Below are 20,197 nucleotides of genomic sequence, written 5' to 3' on the forward strand. Positions count from 1 at the left end.
CCCCAAGCTACTAATACAAATTAAATTGCTTTTCATATAAGCACCACTTCTTAAATTTTATTTTTTCTATGAAAAATCCTCCTTAAAGGTTTCAAAATATTTAAAATAAGCAATGAAAACAGTGCTGCCAGCTGATGAGTGAAGCTGCTCCCACAGGGTGGGTTTGGGAGGTCCCAGGTGGCCTATTGAAGTCATCAGGAAAGCTACAAGTTCTTTCCCATAGGAGGGCTTCATTTTTCAGTGTACAATACTGAAGTGATTGTCCTATGTTAGGAGTTAAAATGGAAAGAGAAAGGGATGTTCATTTTTAATAGAACAAGTCAGTTATATAACCAAGTATCCACTTATTAAATTTCTTCATAGTGATGGTTCCTTTTTTTCCTCAACCTTCTAGACATTTGATTTTTTTTTATTTTTTTTTTTTTTTTTTTTTTTTTTTTTTTTTTTTTTTTTTTTTTTTTTAGTACAGATTTCAATCCTTTCATAAACCAAACCTCAGACTAAAAGGGGTATGTTCAGTAGCAATGAACATATTATATAGGATGGTCTAAAAACTTTTTTGGATATGGTTAAGCAGAAGAAAAGAGGTCATCCATATGCTTTTGTTTTATTTCTATAATGTTATATATTATAGGTGGACTATATGGATGAAAATGAAGAATATTTCCAACGCCAAGCATCTCATAGACAGTCCCGAAGGAGATTTAGAAAAATCAACCAAAAAGGAGAGAGACAAACAATTATTGACACTGTGGATCCTTATCCTGTGGGGAAGCCACCTTTACCTAGAGGATATCATACGGTAACCTATCCACATTTAGATTTTAAGAAATATGACAAGGGGAAATTTATTTAACAAAAATAATCTCTCAAAAGGCCAGATTTACTGCTGGCATAAGCAAGTTCAATTCTGTGGAAGAGTTTGCTTAGGATAGCAGTGACTGTGGCTCTGTATGTGTGAGCATGTGTGTATTTGCATCATAGTTCAGAATGAAATGTTGAGAACAGTAACAACAATGAATGTGCAGCCAGCTATGCTGACGTGAGGAAAATGCATCTCTCTTCAATATTCCACTAATTTTTGACATTGGCCAAACATACCCATTAACTGAAGCATGCGATTCAAATTTCTCTTCAATAATAGATTGTAATAGAAATATTTTGTTGTTCAGTGTTCATGAGCCTAATCATCAAAGCATTCATGCTTATGTATAGTGACAATTTTCTGTAAAGGTCTGTGTTCCATTGTGGTAGACCCACTCCATGATTTTAGCTTAATTCTCTACATGAGATCCAGACCTCAGAATATTAAACTAACTTTTATTGATGACTGGCATGAGGCCAGAAGTTTCAATCTGAATCTTTGTATTTTTGGATCTGAATGAACTACTCTAGTCTGTCCTTCATAAGAGAGCATTAAATCAGAGATTTTCTTTAAAATGTGGATACTTTTAAATATTGGAAGCCTTTCTCCAAGATGAAAGGAAGATAATACTTTAAAACTTGTTTGACAAAATACATTATCTTTTTTTTTAAATTGAGCAAGGATCTACTGGACCAGTGTCATCAGTTTTGGTATTAATGTCAGCAGTATCCAAAACACTTGAAAGAGTTATTGGCTCCCATACTCAATTGCTTATGTCCCCAGACATGCAAAAACACACTAGTTTGCATATAAGTAACTGTATGCGCATTTAATCATATTGAGACAAGTTGTGTATAAAGTTGTTCTGTGTGTGTGTGTGAAAGAGTTTTGAAGGTTGTGGCCTTAATGTTTTGAAAATGTTGTCTGATCTAAAATAGAAGGTTGTTTTTGTTTTTTTTATACATTTCCTTCCCTCCCGCCCTTATCTTTTTACTTGTTGCCAATTCCCTGTTAAAATCAGTGTATGACTGCAAGTGTGCAGATGTTTGATTACATTTGCTAATTAGAGGGTTTTCCTCACAAGTTGAATAAATATATCTTACATCAACACTTTATGTATTTTGTTTATACAACAGACAGCTTTCAATAGTTCAGTTTTTAAGCTCAGTTTTTTGACTTTCTCCAATTTAGTACAACTTCCATAATTGAGTCGCTTCCTTTGGCTCTTCTATATAACTTTTTGGCAGTTTCAAGAGATGATATTTGTTACTGGTTGATTATCAGCCATCTTTATAGGTATACTTGCTTGAGTGTGTGAGTGTTTTAAGTATAGGAAGGATTTTTTTTTTGCTTGCTTTCTTTAAACACATACATACCTTACCTATATCAACAACTTTAGTGTGATAATCTGTTGTTGGGGAAAAAGCTATAACTAGACTTGACATAGTGCTGTTTGCAGTAGGTCCACACCAGTTGTATACATTTTATATTTTAGATCCATATAGTGGCATATAGCTTTACCTATAGTATTAAGAGCAACAGTTCATTGTTTATCATTTTATTGTTTAAATTTATAATGAGTTTTTAAAATGTATTGGGAAAAACACTGAGGGGGATCCTGCAGTGTTTGAAAGAGATTGCCAAATAGTCAGTAAAACCTTTAAGAAACTGTGAGTTAACTGGTTGATTTTAAAAGATAAAAAAATACAAATTAAAGTAGCTAATTGATATGGTTTGTAGGGAAAACATTAAGCTGAGCAAATTTTAATGAGAGAATAATTAATTTTTTTAGTGTTTGGTAGTCTTAACATTCTTGTAATATATTTCTGTTTTTGTATTTTAAAATGTTTTCCCCCAGTCCCTCATATTTGTGTATGTTGCTTCCTCCTTTGTGATTCTCCCAAACCATTTTTCTAATTTTAAATAAAAAGTCTATATTTTTGAAAACAGTACTGAAGTACATTTTCTGAAACTGTTAGGATCTGTGTTAAAATGTGCTTTTGCTTTTCTGAAGTGCTGAGCATCAATCAGTCAGTATCTCTTAGGCTTTAGTTATCCAAAATATAGAAGTTAGTATGAACAATATACACTTTAAAATATTGTTTAAAAACGGCTGCTGTTTATAGAATATATTGGATTACCAATGGCAGAGAATGGTTATGTATGTTGGATTAGTCTGCAGTTTTGTTATTCCCTCTTGTGGGTTGGTTTTGGCCATGAGTGTTGACAAGCATTAAGATCTTAGTAATAACCTATAGATGATGAACTCTGTATATTTCTAGAGGAAACTAGCTTCCTGCATTTCTATTTTATACAAGGTCCTTGGTTACCACATAATATAAATATGTGTTGCAAGATTACCAATATTTCACACAGGTCCAATTTGATTGTTACAGAGCTAATCTAACTGTCACACTATTTTTGAAGGAAGTTGAGTAGTGTTAAGAAAGTGTTGAGGAAATTATTAGATGTTTCTAAAAGAAAACTCTGAAAACTGTTGTAAAAATTATAAATAAAGCTTACTCCATTATGCTGAATAGTGGCATGGCTTACTGCACATTTGCACATATAGCCAACATACAAGGGATCAAGGACCCTTGATAGCATAATTTTAACATTATCTTCATAGTGGTCCAATGTACTATGGCATGTTTGATAATGTTCATCTTTTCCTTTCCTCCTATATGGCATTCATTTCATTTTGGCTCACAGGAATGCACTAAACCTCAGGTATTGTAACTTAATGTGTATGGTCCTCTAACAGTAACAATTTACTTGCAAGTTTGCAATCTGACTAATGATGTTATAATACTGATACAATGCTTTGGCTAAATTTGCTTTCTGTCTTCTAGCTTCTGTTTACTGCTGTTTTTATATACTTCTGTTTTATAGTGAAAATGCTTTAAATGAATGAGGTTCAAAACAGTGTTGACTCCTTCACCTGTTTTGTTGATAATCTTTTTTCCTTGCTTTCATGCTACTCCCAAATTTAGGAGCCGTGTCAGTAGATGATGATCTGAAAAGCAAAAACATAAAATATTTGATATTAGACAGATTTCACTTATTTCCTCAGAATGGAAGATATATTAATCTTCATCTTGGTTCCTAAAATATTCCCTTTGTTGCTGTTTGACACTTGCATGTTGTAAGGTCAGTAGGAATGTAAGATATTATTGGAAAGCTGTGAATTGAAAAACTTGGAATTGTTTTGGCGCAGTTGCCACTTTGATTCAGCACAAGAACATTGGAAAATAGAATTTATTATCAGATGCTTATTTGCTGTTTACTGGCATGGGGCAGGAGCTTGCACGGGCTTTCAGGAATGTGTCAAATGCATAGCTGTTAGGAAGAGTACATCTGCGTGAGTAAGCAGAGTCCTGGACTATGGTTAGGGACCTACCGAATTCGTGGTGAAAGTGGGCTGTGTGGCGGCTCCTTTTGTCTCATAGTTTCTTCTGTGTGCCACCTGCCTCTCCCAGTCACTGATTGGCAGAGGGGCCCTGCTGTTCACTCCTGATCGGTGGGGAGGTGAAAACTGCTATTTTAGATATGATGCTGTTTTTGCCTCCTGGCCGATCAGCACCAAATAGCAGGGCCACTGGGGCCCTTGGCCAGTCAGTGACTGGAGGCAAAAATGGCGCCATATTTAAAACTCTGGATTTTGCCTCCCCACTGATCAGGAGTGAACAGTGAGTGGTAGGGGAGAGGCAGGGAGGAATGCAGGGAAACCTGCAAGATTAAGGCTGCCACACAGCGCACTTCTGCTGCATATTTGGTAGCTCCCTAACTATGGTGTACAGTTCCACTTGTACAAAAAAAAAGGTAGAAAGAAAATACTTATAGGATTTCTTTGGATCAGATTTTAAATATAATCAGAATAACTTGAACATTTGGATAACATCTTTTATTATATTTTTAATCATGTTGATTAACACAAATAATAAATAATTTATGCATATGCTAGGTATAATAGGAATGTTGTATATATTTTTTGCCCTAACATGAGTATAAAACATAAAGCAATGTTATTTTGAAGCTAATATGAAATAATTAGTTTTACATTTAAAGAACATATTTCATTTGTTTATACGATCCTTAATATCACCTATAACTTTTTTTTTCCTTTTTTCTTCTGACATTCTAGGAGGCAGTTTTGGCTCATTCTTTGTAGCACAACTAACCAGCAGTTTTGCTAACAGTCAATTCGGTTGTGTGTCTGAAAGTTTCTTTTTAAGTTAGCCAGCAGGGCTTTATTGCCTGCCTCTCAAACTTGTGGAATAGACTAATGCTAAAATCCTTTTCTTTTTCTTTTTTTTTTAAATGATGAAGGTACAGTTTTTTAGGAGTCCATTTCTACTCATTTTGATATCAGTAGTAAAATCCCCAGGAACTTTGGTGGGGTGAGGATTGAGTTCTAAAGGCGCAGTAAAGTTAGTTTTTAAATGAGAGTTTTTTAATAGTAATGAATCAAATTATTTAATACAGAAAGGTTTAATCCATCATTTATAGATTAATATGTTTTAATAATTCTGCCTAGTAATGGAATGCTTTGGTAAAATGCAACAAGATTCTGATCTTGAATAAAATGCATGTTTTTTAATACCATTTCTCAATATTAGGCCCCCTCTGCCCATGCAGGTAAAAGTGCAATAGGATCTAATGTGTGGCTTACACAATCACACACATGGCATGGCAGGAGGCATGATTAAGGGATCATGCATTAGATTGCATTGCACCTTTATTGTTGATTCAAGGGGAGGACAATCCTGGGCTCTGCCCCAGCAAGAAGCAGGCTCCTACAGCTGGGAGCACCCCATGCACTGGCAGGGGTGGGAGATCACAACTGCTGCAGCCTTCCAGCACTGGGGGTTTCACCCCTTCTCCCTTCCTGCCTGGCAGACCACAGCAGACATAATCTCCCATCCCTGGGGTCTTCATGAACTCCTGGGGCTGGGAGGTTGCACCCATGCCTGGGCTTCTGGGAACCAGCTGGGTCCTGGCACTGGAAGGCATGTTCCTGGGACCCAGCATCCTCAGTTGCTGTGGTTTCCAGCAGCAGTGGGGTGCTGCTGGGACTCAGAGTTGGCAGCTGCTGGGTCTGAGAGTCCCCTCAGTTGTATGATTCCCAGCCCTAGCTGGGCCTGGTACACCCCTGCCGCGTAGGGTCTGGTCAGATGACAGGGCTTCCAGTTGAAGGGGAGACCCTGCTACACATGCAAATTAAAGCTGGATACCAACCACCTACAGTTAGTATGCATTTTCAAGGTCTCTATAGCTGGTTGGACCTTCTTATGGCTTGATAAAAGCCATACCTTGCACAGGAAGTTGGGTTCAGTTAATTGTGCAATTAACCACCTAATTGCACAATATCTGTAATGTGTAGAGGGGGCTGTAGAATAAGAGGGGAAGAACTGTTCATAATAGTGTATTTGGGCATTTATATACATGCTCTGAGAGTGGGGCTGGGGGAGGGTGTGTTGAATGAACTTTAGTTAAAGCGCCCTCACTGCCATTTTTCAGTGCGCAGATGCTGATACACATGATGCTGGAGTGCAGTAATTACCACACTCCAACAGACTCGATTAATCGAGTCTGCAGAGCAGCCTCTCCGCTTGTCCAGAGGCACCGTTAGAGACTATGATGAAATAAATTTAAGAATAATGGTAGTGCAGATGACATCTTTTATTTGACACAATGTTTGTCAGAATGCTGAAGGTGGACCATATAGATTTGATATTGTTGCTTATATTATAGGCAGAAATGGTAGCCTCTTGCTAAGTTTGTTCCATTATAAGCCCTTATTGTCAGCCATTTATAATTAACCACCTGGGACAAAAATTTTCATGATTTTTATTTCTTCAAGATAACTTTTCTTTTTTTAGCTTAGGGATTTTTGTGATGGGAATGCGGGTAAATTAGTTTTACCAGTATTTAATTTTTTTCCTATCAATTTCTTCTGGAGCTTTATGGTCTGGTAGAATTGTGGCTACTTGATAGTTATTTGAATAGTGCAGGTTGATGTGGTTTTGAGGAGTAGTTACCATGTGAACATGCTGATTTAAATTAGTAGAAGATCATAGGTTAATACAAGTGGGAAAGACAGAATTGCTCAAGGTGAGTTGTTTCTCAGCAATCACTTTCCTGTAAACACTTGTGTGAAAAGGACTCTAGAGCACTTTAAAAAGAACTCTACTCTTTAAAAACTAATTCAGATTAGTATCAGTAATACTGAGGCAGAATTGGGGGCTGTAGCTGTCCATGATATGGTTGGCTTTTAAGCTGCCTATAAACAATTATAAAATTTGTTGATAAATCCCTTCTCTCTTTGTTAAAATAAGTAATTTGCTTTACTACTATGTCTTGCTGATCATTAGCTCCCAAAAGGCAGCACCATAGATAGATAGCTCTGATGGTTAAACATGATTGGTGTACTGGACCCTAAGATACAATACACCATGAAAGATTGGGAGAGTTGTGGAGTTCCACCAGGGAATAATAAGTAAAGTCCAGGTCAGGCCTGACCTGAATGGCTGCACTCAAGGATGGGATGCAATTACAGGTAGGTCTGCAAATTTGGTATTCCATGGTATCCTGATCTGAAACAAAAATATATGTAAAGCCCTTCATTGCCTCTGAGAGAATCTGCTTATATCTGAACATGCCTGTAGGCTTCTGAAAATTGCATCTGCATATGTTTAATAGTACTTTTTAGAGGCTGGTGGCTAAAATCTCAAGAAATTCTGTCTGCGTTTAGAATAATATCCTATCCCACAAAGTTTGAGCTCTAGGTAAACAAGCAGCAGAATGATGCTAGCCCTGGCTGTTTTGGTCTCTGGGATGGAGCACTGGGTTGGAAGCTAGTGTGTTCTTTTACTTGTATTTAATATGGTAATTATATAACATTCACGGTCCTTTTTACATAACTGCCATCTCTTATTTTTTTAAATGTTCATATTGTAAAATCAAGTATTCAAACATCAGGAAACACCACAATCAAGGCTGTGTGGGCTACCTTAATTTATCAAATGTCTACCCATACATTATGGTGATTTTTAATTCTGGTTAGGGGTGCATGACAAACTGAATGATGTGGAGGGTTATAAGAGGAAATTAGGGTTGTGTTCACGTTGTGCATCTGCAAATATACTGGACTGGATTTGAAGAAAGATGTGTGCTATTCTGGGCTTTGCCAAAGTTTGTCTACGGTGATGGACAAGCATTATAAAATAAAAACCAACTACTACAATTGCTTGACTGTCTGCTAAAACTATGCTATGAATTGCATGTTTTTATTTCAAAGTGGATGAAGCCAAGTGCCTTAAGATGTTTTAAATGCTTATTTGCTTCTAGCATGCTTAATGTTAACATGACAAAAAGATCTGATGTTGTTGTGTTAACGTTTTTTAATATGGACTAGTTATTGAATAAAAGGCATTTAAGAAGGGGAGTAGGGACTACAGATGACTTGTCCTAGTGTTGAGATGGAAGGGGTTCTTCAGCACTGAAGTGTCTTAGAACAGGCCCCTTGAATTGAGGTGCTAGTGTAAAGCTAGAGGAAAATCGTGCCTATTTAGTTCTGATCATGATTCTTGCCTTGAGGAAACAAGGGCTCTTTTTATTTGCTGCATTTTTAGTTAGGATTACATGGAATAGAAAAAGACCCTTTTTGGATCCCAGGGAATTGTAACAAAAAATGGAGTAAAGGATTAGAATAGAATAATAGAAGGATTAGAAGAAAGGAACTACTCAACCCAGTTAAAGTGAAATGAAATTAAGCATTCATTCATTTCTAATAGGTAAGAATAGTATGTGTATACCTCAATAATGTAGATGTAATGGCCCTTTAGTATGCGTTGCTAATGCCATTATTTCATTATTTAACTTGAATATTCTCTAACTCTTGGTACATTTGTATTTTACACAGTTTTTTTTTTGTGTTACCTTAGTCATGTAAGTTTTTATATTAGAGTTAATCTAGTCATATAAACTGTCAGCCCCAGATTCACTTTATATAAGCTGTAAGAGGTGAGTTCAGCATTAAAGGAGTAATGTCAGTCTTTTCAAGACCCCAGCAGCTACAATTTCATATTTCTGATATTCTTAAACCATCTAGTACCTGCTTTTAAAAGATTCATTTACTAGACATCCTGACATCAGCAGTGAGAGCTCGGATTCCACAATGCTAACTTGAAATGTGGTTCCTTCTTACTAACTGAGCTAATTTGCTGAAGGAGAGGGGAATTGGTTGCCAGTGCTTCACATAGGAAAGAGGAGCAGAGCAAATGGGTTGGGAAACATACAAAGGCAAACAGGAAACAGAATAGTCGGGAAAGAAGCAGGCTTGTGACACTAGTGGTGCTGGGAGTTTTGAACATATATAGATATTGAGGATCAGGAAGGCAGGACTATTGTGTGGGGATGGTTTATTGGGAGATGTTTCATATTTTGATGGTTGAAGGAGAGCTGAAGAGAGGTGATGGTTTTGGAATCATTTTGTGATTTGTAACAACTGGAAGGGGGGCATTTAAGTGGATCTTCAAGAACTGAATCCTAAAGACCTAAGGAAGTTAGCTAGGCTATTGATAAGCCTAACTTTTGATTGATTTTAAAGGGGAGTGAGGGTTGTCCCTCAGGAAATCTGTTACATTGCAACCTTTACTGCTGCATTCTCACACAGGAGAGCTGTTCAGCTAGTACCCACAGGCTGCATGAAGTCCTGGAAGGATTAGCATGGATTAACACATCAGTGGCCCATGTGTTCCAACCCTGTTGCTTCTGCCCTGGTAACTAGGTTCTTTGGGCGCTCTCTCCTCCCGTTTCTACTTCCTGTCCCTGGTCTGTTTGTTATGTGGTCTGCAGAAGGTGGTATGTTGTGTTCATTTATGTAATAAACACACATAAGTGGTTACATATGTGTGTATGTCTTTGTGTATTGATGCATCTTGCATTTAAAATTGAAATCTGCTTTTTTTGTTGGTTTTTTTAAACAAATATGATTTGAAGATTGATTATGCCCAGTTGCAGAGGAGGAAGGATATGTTCTTAATGTGGTGAAGCCTTCTGGCTTGGTTTGGACGAAGAATACAATAATACAAATTGCTAGCGTGTTTGCCTTTATCTGTGTGTGTCTTTAAAAGGAGACAAACACAGAAAAACAAGGAAAATCGGGATTTTGATGTCATACCTTTGGAAAACGAGGGATTCTGAGACCGTGTAGCAGGTTTAACTAATTCTGTTTTTACTTGGAAATAATTTGGTGTTCCCTATAAGGGATTGTCAAAGGACAATAGGGGTGTGTGTGTGTGTATATATATATGTGTGTGTGTGTGTGTGTGTGTGTGTGTGTGTGTGTGTATATATATGCATACAATATTAGTCCCTATTGCAATTGAGCCTCAGAATTTCCTTCCTACAGCAGCCTGTCTGTACTTTTGTCCTTGTTACTATTTTAAGGTATCTGGCTTCATAGTTTGTTAGATGTGGGGGGAAATGCTAACCTACAGAATATACAGCTAATGTAATTCACAACACTGTTTATTATAACAGGGATTGTTCTTTCTTCCTAGTAACAATTTGCAGTTGCAAATTAATGCTAAGTGGTTCAGAATGGCATGCAGTACGCTGTTTACCCAATGTTCAGCTTCTGTCTAAAGATGTCTATTTTTATATATTACATCATCTCTGCTGCAGAACTCATGTCCATTGGGATTTGCTGTTCTTTCATTCCCCTTGGAAAGAGAGCTTGCAGTAGTGTCCTAATTGGACCCATCTTTCCTATTGCATCTGAAAATAATAAGTAATAGTGTTTGTATCGAGTCAGGCAGTATTTCAGGCAATTTTAGAGTTAGTACAATTATTGCCAGTTCGGGTCCTGGTATGAGTTTGTTAATATTGAAAATACCTTGCATCTTTAAAAGTGTAAATTTTCCTTTCCTTAAGAAAAGTATAGATTTTTCCATAGTAGAAATGAATTTTCCTTTATTGGCTTATAGATTTGGATTTTTTGTGATGGTTGAAATATTTAATCTTGTTAACATAAGAGTGTTGGTGTAGCTGAAAATGTAAAATTTGTTTTTAAAACTAAAATTTGTGCTCCTCTTATACAACAGAAAAATATTTTTCCTGTATAGTCTTGATTTCCTCCACCTGATCATTCCAGACTTTAATAGTTGCATACCGTCAATTGAATTTCTGCAATTTATTTTACCCTAGGTGCGAGGAGGTGCTTTTTTTTTTTTAATTGTGTAATTATTACAGAGGTCTTCCTTCAGCTTTAATCTTGTTCAGTATAAATTTGTTTTACAAATAGATCCAAATCGTGTGTGTCTGTGTATACGTGTGTCTGTGTGTATATATGTGTGTGTTTATATATTGATACATGTTGCATTTAAAATTTAAATCTGATTTTTTTTTTTTTAATAACAAATATGATTTGAAGACTGACTATGCCCACTTGTAGATGAGGAAGGATTTGTTCTTAATGTGGTGAAGCCTTCTGGTTTGGTATGGAGGAAGAATAAAATAATACAAATTTCTAGAGTGTGTGCCTATATCTGTGTGTCTTTAAAAGGAGCCAAAGACAGAAAAGTGTATATATGAATTATGTGGATCCATGTGTAAACTATTTATACTGAACAACATTAAACCTCAAGATTTGTTAAATCTGATTTTACAAATACATATTTGTATTTGTTCCTGATTAAGAACCCAATGGGTGGCAGGTATGAAGTCGTTAAAATTTACTCTTATTATCAGAACATATACCTTGTTTTTTAAGGTATACATCTCTTACTTCCATGTAAGAGGGCTAAGATGTCAATAGAGTGGGGAAAAAAAAAGTGATTGTATTTTTTCCATGCCAGGTATAGTTGAAATACTAGTATTGTATTTGAGTTACATTTATGTCAATTGGGGGAAAAAATCTATTAATTAGTCCTATTTCTGTTTGAATCTTCAGATTCAATAAATTTAATGTTGTTTGAAGGAAACCTAACACAAATTGTAGTAATGGGTATACTGCTGAAAAAAGGTGATAGGACTTTATTTGATTTTTTTTTTTTAATTGAAAAAATACTGATTTTACACTTGGCACTTTTATTGTATTTCATTATCATCACTGGCATTTCCCAACTTAGCAAATATAAACCAAGTTACCCAGTGAGTTTAGAAAATCAGAAAATATGTGTATGATTTGAAGATTGACTATGCCCACTTGCAGAGGAAGGAGACCTTGTTCCTAATATGGTAGAGCCTTCTGGCTTTTTCTGGAGGAAGAATACAATTATATAAGTTTCGTGTGTGTGTGTGAAATCCATTTATAATCTATTATAATTCAGTATAAATCCCACCTCTCTCTCTTTCTCTCTCCTCTCTCCCACCCATATGTACACACACACACAACACATGGGCACACTGAATATATATTGTATACCTACATCAGTAAAATAATAATAAATAGTATTAGGGTTCTTATGTACTCTTAGCATATTTAGAAAAATGGGAAGATGGTGGTAAACCATTCTCAGGTTTCTCCCAATGCTTGGCCTCTCTTTAGACCCTGCTAATGAGAATGTTAATGAAGGTGTAGAATTGTTTTCCTTTTAGTATTTGGGAAGAAGCAACAAATTAGTTTTACCTGAGCTGCTGACTGCTGATATGTGATTATGATATTGTTGCATGTTAATCTGAGCAGCACTTGACCTAGTGATTTGGCTTGATACTCAACATCAGTCCCTTGAGTGAGCCAGTCTGCCAAAGCTTCTGTTTCTAAGAAATTTTAAAGCTTTTGCTTTCGTGTTATTTTTTAATCTTTTAAAATGATAATTTCTAGAAAGGATTTCTAAAAGTTCAAAGGTTTTGGTAAAATATTTTAGTTACCAGCATAAAAAGCCTCAATAACTAAGAAAATATAGTATTAAAAGAATAATATGGGGAAAGCCACATTTCAGAAAACCATGGGAAAATCTGTTCCTTTTTTCACCTATTGCTTTAAACTTGGCATATATTGCTTACCTTTCCTGATGGATCCTATCTTACCTTCTTTGATGAAATGTACAACGGTTAGGAAACAGTAGTTTCTTTAGTCTTTGAATATAAAGGGGAGGACCAGAATATCTCTGCTTCTCTATACTTGTGTTTAAAGCTCTAAACAACCAGGGTCTGTTTTTACAGTCAAAGTCCAAAGTCCACTTAAGCCACAGTTTAGGTGGGCTAGAACATGAACTAGAGGGCTGTATGGTTAAGATATTCTGGTTTCTATAACCAGTAACATGCTAGAGCAGGGGTTGTGAATCTTTTTGGGCAGTGCGCCAAAAACACCCACAACTTCAACTTGTAAGATGTTGGTGTGCCAGGGGCAGATGGCAGGGGAGCCATGAGGGGCCTGATCCTTGTTGTGGTAGTGTAGCCCTAGCTCCTTCCCTGCCATCCACCCAGAGGCGCATTGGCCAAGCAAAAGGCCTTCAAGGTCTGCGTTCTCTGGCACCCATGCCAGGGGTTGCCTACCCCTGTGCTAAGTAATGTGGCCAGTATCATAGCTGACTACCTTTGACTTCCCCGCCTGAATGACCAAATATCCAGTTACAACTGGATATTGACTAGGGGCAACCTTTTGTGCATTTTGAGAGTGAATAACAATATGGCTTAATCTCCTACCATACCCTAACTTCATTAGGTCCTCAACCTTACTAGGTTTAAGGCACCCCTCAGAAAATTCCAGCTCTTAGTTTTCATTCTCTTTTTCACTGCAGAAAAGTAATAGAGTAATTCTTCTGTTGCAAAGAACTTGAAAAGACCACAACAAGTCAGAATCGTTTTGACAGAATTACTATGTGAAATCCCTGGGCTTATCTTGCCAGGGGCAGATGGCAGGGGAGCCATGAGGGGCCTGATCCTTGTTGTGGTAGTGTAGCCCTAGCTCCTTCCCTGCCATCCACCCAGAGGCGCATTGGCCAAGCAAAAGGCCTTCAAGGTCTGCGTTCTCTGGCACCCATGCCAGGGGTTGCCTACCCCTGTGCTAAGTAATGTGGCCAGTATCATAGCTGACTACCTTTGACTTCCCCGCCTGAATGACCAAATATCCAGTTACAACTGGATATTGACTAGGGGCAACCTTTTGTGCATTTTGAGAGTGAATAACAATATGGCTTAATCTCCTACCATACCCTAACTTCATTAGGTCCTCAACCTTACTAGGTTTAAGGCACCCCTCAGAAAATTCCAGCTCTTAGTTTTCATTCTCTTTTTCACTGCAGAAAAGTAATAGAGTAATTCTTCTGTTGCAAAGAACTTGAAAAGACCACAACAAGTCAGAATCGTTTTGACAGAATTACTATGTGAAATCCCTGGGCTTATCTTGTAAATCATAGTTCCGCACCGAACAGTATTAATATTGTGTGGAATCTCACATCACTGTTGAAAGGATCTTAAGGCAAACCAGGGTGCCATGCACCCTAGTTGAGAATCATTGCCCTGACTCCATTTTGATAAGACTATGAAAACATATAGTAAGGTATAATCTAAATCTAAATGGAGAAATCGGATGATATTGCAAGGAGAAACACAAGTGCAGAAGGCTGAAGTGACTAGCTTAAGTTCATGTAACAAATTAGTGGCTGAGCTATGATAAGAACCAAGATATCTGGACTTCACATCCATGACTGGTCCTGCAGAGGTGGCAGCACCCCTCCTCCCAGCTTCTCTCCAACCCTCCCCTCTCACTTAGGTGGACAGACTACACGGGAGACTTGTTTTAAGTCTCCAAATCAGGTAAAAATCCCCTTCCGTCTTCATCTCTGTGCTCAGTAAAACTTCCCCTCTCCTCCTCTTCCATTTCCCCCAACCCCAGGCCATGGTTACACTGCCTCTGGCTTCCCAAGGGGCTGGGGGGAGCTCCAGAGGCACTGCCCTCCTACAGATGGGTAGCACAGGGAGCTGGATTCAGCTGGGGACAAAGGCAGTAAGCAGATGGGTTTTCCTTCCTTGGACCTGCTCCTGCGCTGGCAGAGAACACTTAAGGTGACTGGGCAAGGAGGAGAAAGCTGCTATACCTGACTGAGCCTGGCTCCCTGTGCAGTCTGGCTGGAGCACAGTGGGAGAGGAAGGCATGGAGTAGTTCTGCTGCTTCCTGTGCCTTTGGAGCCAGCCAGGGACACTGGCAGTGGTGGACAGGGGAGGCAGTGATAGGAGGGGAGGAGAGGTGCTGCTGAGCTAAGAGGGGAAGGGAGAACAGCATGGTCTGAAAGGGAGGTGAGATTGTGCCACTACATCCCCTCTGGATCTGCCTCCGTGTTGATATACTATTGTACTTTAAGAATCATTAAACATTTTAGAGAGAATAAGAATAGGAATCTGAGATTAATGAGATTTAGTCATATCTCCTTTACTTGGAAGCTCTATTTGATTTGAAGTGGTATTTAAGGGTGAACTGCAGGTGTTCAAAAGCCACTTGTGTGTAATATTCCAAAAGAGGAAATACAGCTGTTTAAAATACAATGCTTAATTACATGTTTAACAAAATTTTAAAGTCCTTAGCTCCCTAAATCATACGGAATCTCAGCTGAAGACATCCTGCTTCCTCTGCCTGAGTGATATCACAGCTGCTGTTGAACAAATTGATACACATTCCATTTTAAACCTCTATTTGTTAAGACTACTTAACATGTTAGAAATATTGGACAGAAATGTGTGGTGCCTAAAGCTGCATGTCAGGGTAGTTTGAACACAAATCAAGGTGACCCATTTGCATTATTTAAGCATGAATAAGAGGTCTTGAAACTTTCCAGTCCCATTTACATTGAATAAAACTTCCTAATGTGCTTAAGTAATTTTTGTTAATGATCTTAAAAGCATTCACAAGTTTTGTCAAATGTCTTAGTGTGGGTATAGGAGGGAAGATGCTTTGAGGGAAAGAAAGCACCTAAAATAAATTAACTAATAAATATTAACTATGGAAAAAGAAATTAAAAGTGAAGTACTGCAATGTGCCAGTGTATTTGTATTTCATTTATTTAGAACTTCATTTTCAGAAGTCTGATTTTACAAACACATTTATACTTGTTCCTGATAAGAATTCAATTGATGGCAGGCATGAAGTCATTAAACTTTACTCTTATTATCAGAACATATACCTTAAAAAAAACAAGGTATACATCTCTTCCACATAAGAGGGCTAAGGTGTCAATAGAGTGAAAAATAAGTGATTGTATTTTTTCCATGCCAGGTGTAGTTGAAATACTAGTATTGTATTTGAATAACATTTATGTCAACTGGGGGGAGAAAATCTATTAATTAGTCCTATTTCTATATGAATCTTCAGATTCAGTAGACTTAGTGGTGTTTGAAGGAAAACTAACGCAATTTGTAGTAGTGGGTATACTGCTGAAAAAAGTGATACGACCCCATTGGATTTAAAAAAAAGAAAGAAAAATACTGATTTTACACTCAGCACTTCTATTGTATTTCATTGTTATCACTGGCATTTCCTAATTTAGAGAATATAAGCCAAGTTACCTAGTGAGTTTAGAAGATCAGGAAATACCCCATTTTTATTTAATTATTTATTTGTTAGATGCATAAGTTGCCCTTTCCAAAAGAGGCTCAGGACAGAAAAGGAAAGATTGAAGGTCAGCAAACAATTACACCAAATAAACCTCATAATGTAAAATGATGGCAAACTGTATGTATATGGAAACACTATTGCTTTGGTAGTACCAAATCTTTTCCTTGAATTTTTTAAAACTAAAATTATAATTTGTATATATTTTTTTTAGTAGTTTTATAATGAGAAGCTGACAGTTAAAGTAAATTTGCTTAATATAGGTTTGAAAACATTAGTAGGCAGTTGCAGGGGAAATTATACATAGTATTTCAAAGGACTTGTGTAATTTTTGATCCTCTTAAAATTTTGAGAGCTTGTAAGTTAGAATAGTAGTTACCTGAATTTAGGGTGTGTTCTTCAGTGACTGTGTTTGCACATGCACACCCACAGCCGTCTGAAACGCTAGTCATCCTTATCTTTGGCAACTTGTATGGTTGCCTACAGGTTCTCTGGGTAAATGTTTGTGAGACAACCAGGTGAAGCTAGTGATGGCTTCTGTAAAAACAAGTAAATAAATAAATAATAAAAAAAAATGTAGGGCTAGGGTTCTTTGGGAAGAGGTGTGCTTGAGGACAAAGACAAGAGTCCTTTCCTTCCAGCAACTAATGAGTCTGGAATAGGCAACAAGCAGCTTTTTAAAAGCTGCACCACCTCAGAATACAAGAGATGAGTTAAGTAGCTACTCCAGAAACTATTGGAGCAGATTTCCAGGAACACAGATTGAAGAGATTTCAGATATCCTGCATCAGGCGTGTTTCTTTAACAATTTGTCATTTTCTGCGAGCCTTGAAGAACACGACTTCATTTTTTTTCAGCACAGTGTATATCTTCAGGTAGATAGATGATGTGATATAAATTTCAGATGTGATATAAGTTTCAGATTTGATCATCTTAACCATTGAGCATTCCTGGTTGTGTTTTAGTTAAAAGGTTAATAAGAATATCCTATTTGTTAAAAATTGAGTGAAAATAGCTAGTTTCTAAAGAAGGCTAGAGTTTGAGGAAACGTACTTCTTCCTCTCCGCACTAGCATTTGATATGGAAAAAACATTAATGTGCTTCCCTGCTTTGATGGTCTCAGTTGGCACAGATGACGTCTGAATCAGATTCATCAGATTAACAGTCAAAGGATACCGTCTTGTTTAGACTGGTAACTGGTAAAGGGTTTTTGGATACAAGAGGTTGATAAATATTGCCTAGTCCGCCTGACTCTTAAAAGAGCCTATCATGTTATTTTCTTGATAGACAACATGGCAGTTGAAGTATGCACTAATAAACAAGTAGGTATAGCATCTATCCAGACCCAGCAAGGAAGGTCTTATGCACTGGACAGAGGAGAACCTAAAATTCATGTGCAGACAAGGTTCCTTGGGTGAATTTGATATCTTTTATTAGACCAACCCAAATAGTTGGAGAATAGTTATTAAGCAAGCTTTCGGGTTCAAAAACCCTTCATCAGGCTAAGGGAGCTGCAGCAGTTGCTGTGTGCTCTTCCTGGATGGAATGAAAAGTAAACAAGCCAGGGGCTGGGCTGGGGAGTCAGTTGCCAGGCAGATTGTAATGTATCAAAAATCCAATGTCTATGTTTAGTCCCTCATCTCTAGTATCCAGCAGGCTGATGAAATGGAGCTCATAGGCTCGTCTCTGGGAAGTGTTGTGTAAGTTTCCCTTGAGGATCAGGACTGAGAGATTGGAGAGAGAGTGGCCCTCCTGTGAGAAATGTGCCCCCACCGGTAATTGAGTGTTTCTGTCTTTGATGGATTTCCGGTGTGCATTCATTCTGGTGCGCAGTTGTTGTCTGGTCTCTCCTACATATCTTCCATCAGGGCATTTGGTGCATTGGATGAGGTATATTACATTTCTGGAGGTGCAGCTGTAAGATCCTGGGATGCTGATGGCTCTGTTGTGGGGTGTAGTAATAGTGTGAGCATTTCACATAATTGGAAACCATAACTGCATTGCAAGTAAGCTGATAGGATAAGATGTGGATCCAGTGTAGTTAGGTTTTCATCTCATCTGCTTCTCAGCGAACATGGAGATATTCTGCCCCTTTCCTCCCCATACAAAGAGGAATGCCTCATATAACGGCATACAAACTAGGGCTCATGTCTGATTTTTATGTATCATCTGTGGCCCCAAGGGATCATGTATACCTGTCACCCTTCTCATGTTTCTTTTTCAAAAGCAGAATGCACAGTAACCCTAATAGCTTCATTCTGACCTCTTAGTTACTTGTTTTTCTGTCTTCCCCTCTCCATCTACTAAAGAAAGAGAACTTTGTAAAATACCAAGAGAAACTCATAGATATCTACACTCAGTGATACTTCAGGTATTAAATGCCTTTTAATTATGAGAGAAGACTGTTAAAGAAATCAAACTAATCTCTGATTGTTTTCAGTATTAAGGCTGGTTACACAAATCCCCAAATTATAATGTCTAATGGTTAGTGCTTAGTAATGTAATAAAAAAATCTTTTAAATTTAAAATCCAGTCTTGTTAATATTAAGCTTTCTAGATTTATGTAGATGGTAAAATTTTGCTTTTATCGAAATGCATGTGAAAATCATTAACATTTTCTTATGACAATGACTGACAAAGAAAAATACATTAAACGTTGACATATGGTATACATATTGCAGATTTACACTTTTATGTAATGGAATCATGATGACAAAGTACTGGAGTGTAGAAGAGGAAATAAAAGTAACATTTCATGTGCAAAAATTGCACACGTACTCTGATTAAAGCATTATTGAAATTAAAATCCCCAAAAGGGGTTTTTGTATGCAGTGTCACTATGGCAAGGTTTTCCCCGAGTAATTTATTTCGTCTAAATTTTAAAAATCCCCCAAAGTGAGACACTGCTCGTTAAAGAAGAAGCACAAGCCATTGGCTCATATCCCTTTATTTCTGACAAATGCCCTAGAAAAAAATAAATGGTTTAAAATACTTCTAGTGCATTTTGCACCTTGCTGCTGTTTTGAGAGCTATGATGTTTATCTGTACTACAAAAATGAGAGCTGAGCACACATGGTGATGAATCAGTCTGCAATCGAAGGGAAGACTGGCAGACAACAGGGTATCAAGCCCAACTGAGGCACCAGTCTGACTGTGCTAAAGTCTTGTCATTATATTAAAGATTTGGATTATAGATTCATCTGCAGTAACAGCTCTACAGAAGGGCATTTGTTCAAATGGTCTGTAACATTAGTAAATGGGTTATCACAACAGCATGCATTACTCCATTGTAACTGTAGCTTTGGTGTTGCCAGGATATTAATTGATTGCAATTAGCTTCATCAGTTTAACAATGCAGTTGCCACAGCCAGCATGTTTTAGAAGATGTGAAGTGGTGGGTGATATGTGTTTAATCTTTGTGTTTTGGCTGAAGTAATAACTTTTTAACAACAACAACAAAAAAAGACTCTCTGGTGAATTTGTTCTCTTTATTAACTTTTGAGTACTTAGAGAAGTTGTGGGAAAATGTGAAGGTCATGCAGATATTTGTGTACATGTGGATGTCTGTGCTGTTCTAACAGAAATGTTGAGTTGCCAAGTGCCAATGCAGTTGGTTGAGGCAGGATCATGTGATCTTGTGTTTTCAAATTGCTGGTAGTAAATCTGGCACATTAGAAGGAAAGACTGTATGTATTTGAGTTGTTTAAACTTATTCCTTTTTGCAGCATTCAGAGCAACTTTCATTCTTCTGCTGTTGCTTTTTATACCCATCAGCT

General features: G+C 37.3%; 1 protein-coding gene across 14 annotated transcripts in view; it reads left to right on the top strand.

Moving 5' to 3' along the window:
• RAPGEF2 (Rap guanine nucleotide exchange factor 2) overlaps nucleotides 1-20,197 on the top strand; it is a 242,453-nt gene that overhangs the window by 85,950 nt on the left and 136,306 nt on the right. For 11 of the 14 annotated variants that reach the window (XM_025203576.1, XM_025203571.1, XM_025203583.1 and 8 more), the window contains exons 6-7: nucleotides 635-802; nucleotides 3,578-3,595. The exons of 1 other annotated variant lie outside the window; for it this stretch is intronic. In XM_025203576.1, the coding sequence (XP_025059361.1) occupies nucleotides 635-802; nucleotides 3,578-3,595 (186 nt within the window). The remainder of the gene's footprint in view (nucleotides 1-634; nucleotides 803-3,577; nucleotides 3,596-20,197) is intronic. 2 more of the 14 variants (XM_025203572.1, XM_025203580.1) reach the window with 1 other exon arrangement.

Source organism: Alligator sinensis, unplaced genomic scaffold (genome assembly GCF_000455745.1).
Source record: "Alligator sinensis unplaced genomic scaffold, ASM45574v1 scaffold1223_1, whole genome shotgun sequence".
NCBI lineage: Eukaryota > Metazoa > Chordata > Crocodylia > Alligatoridae > Alligator > Alligator sinensis.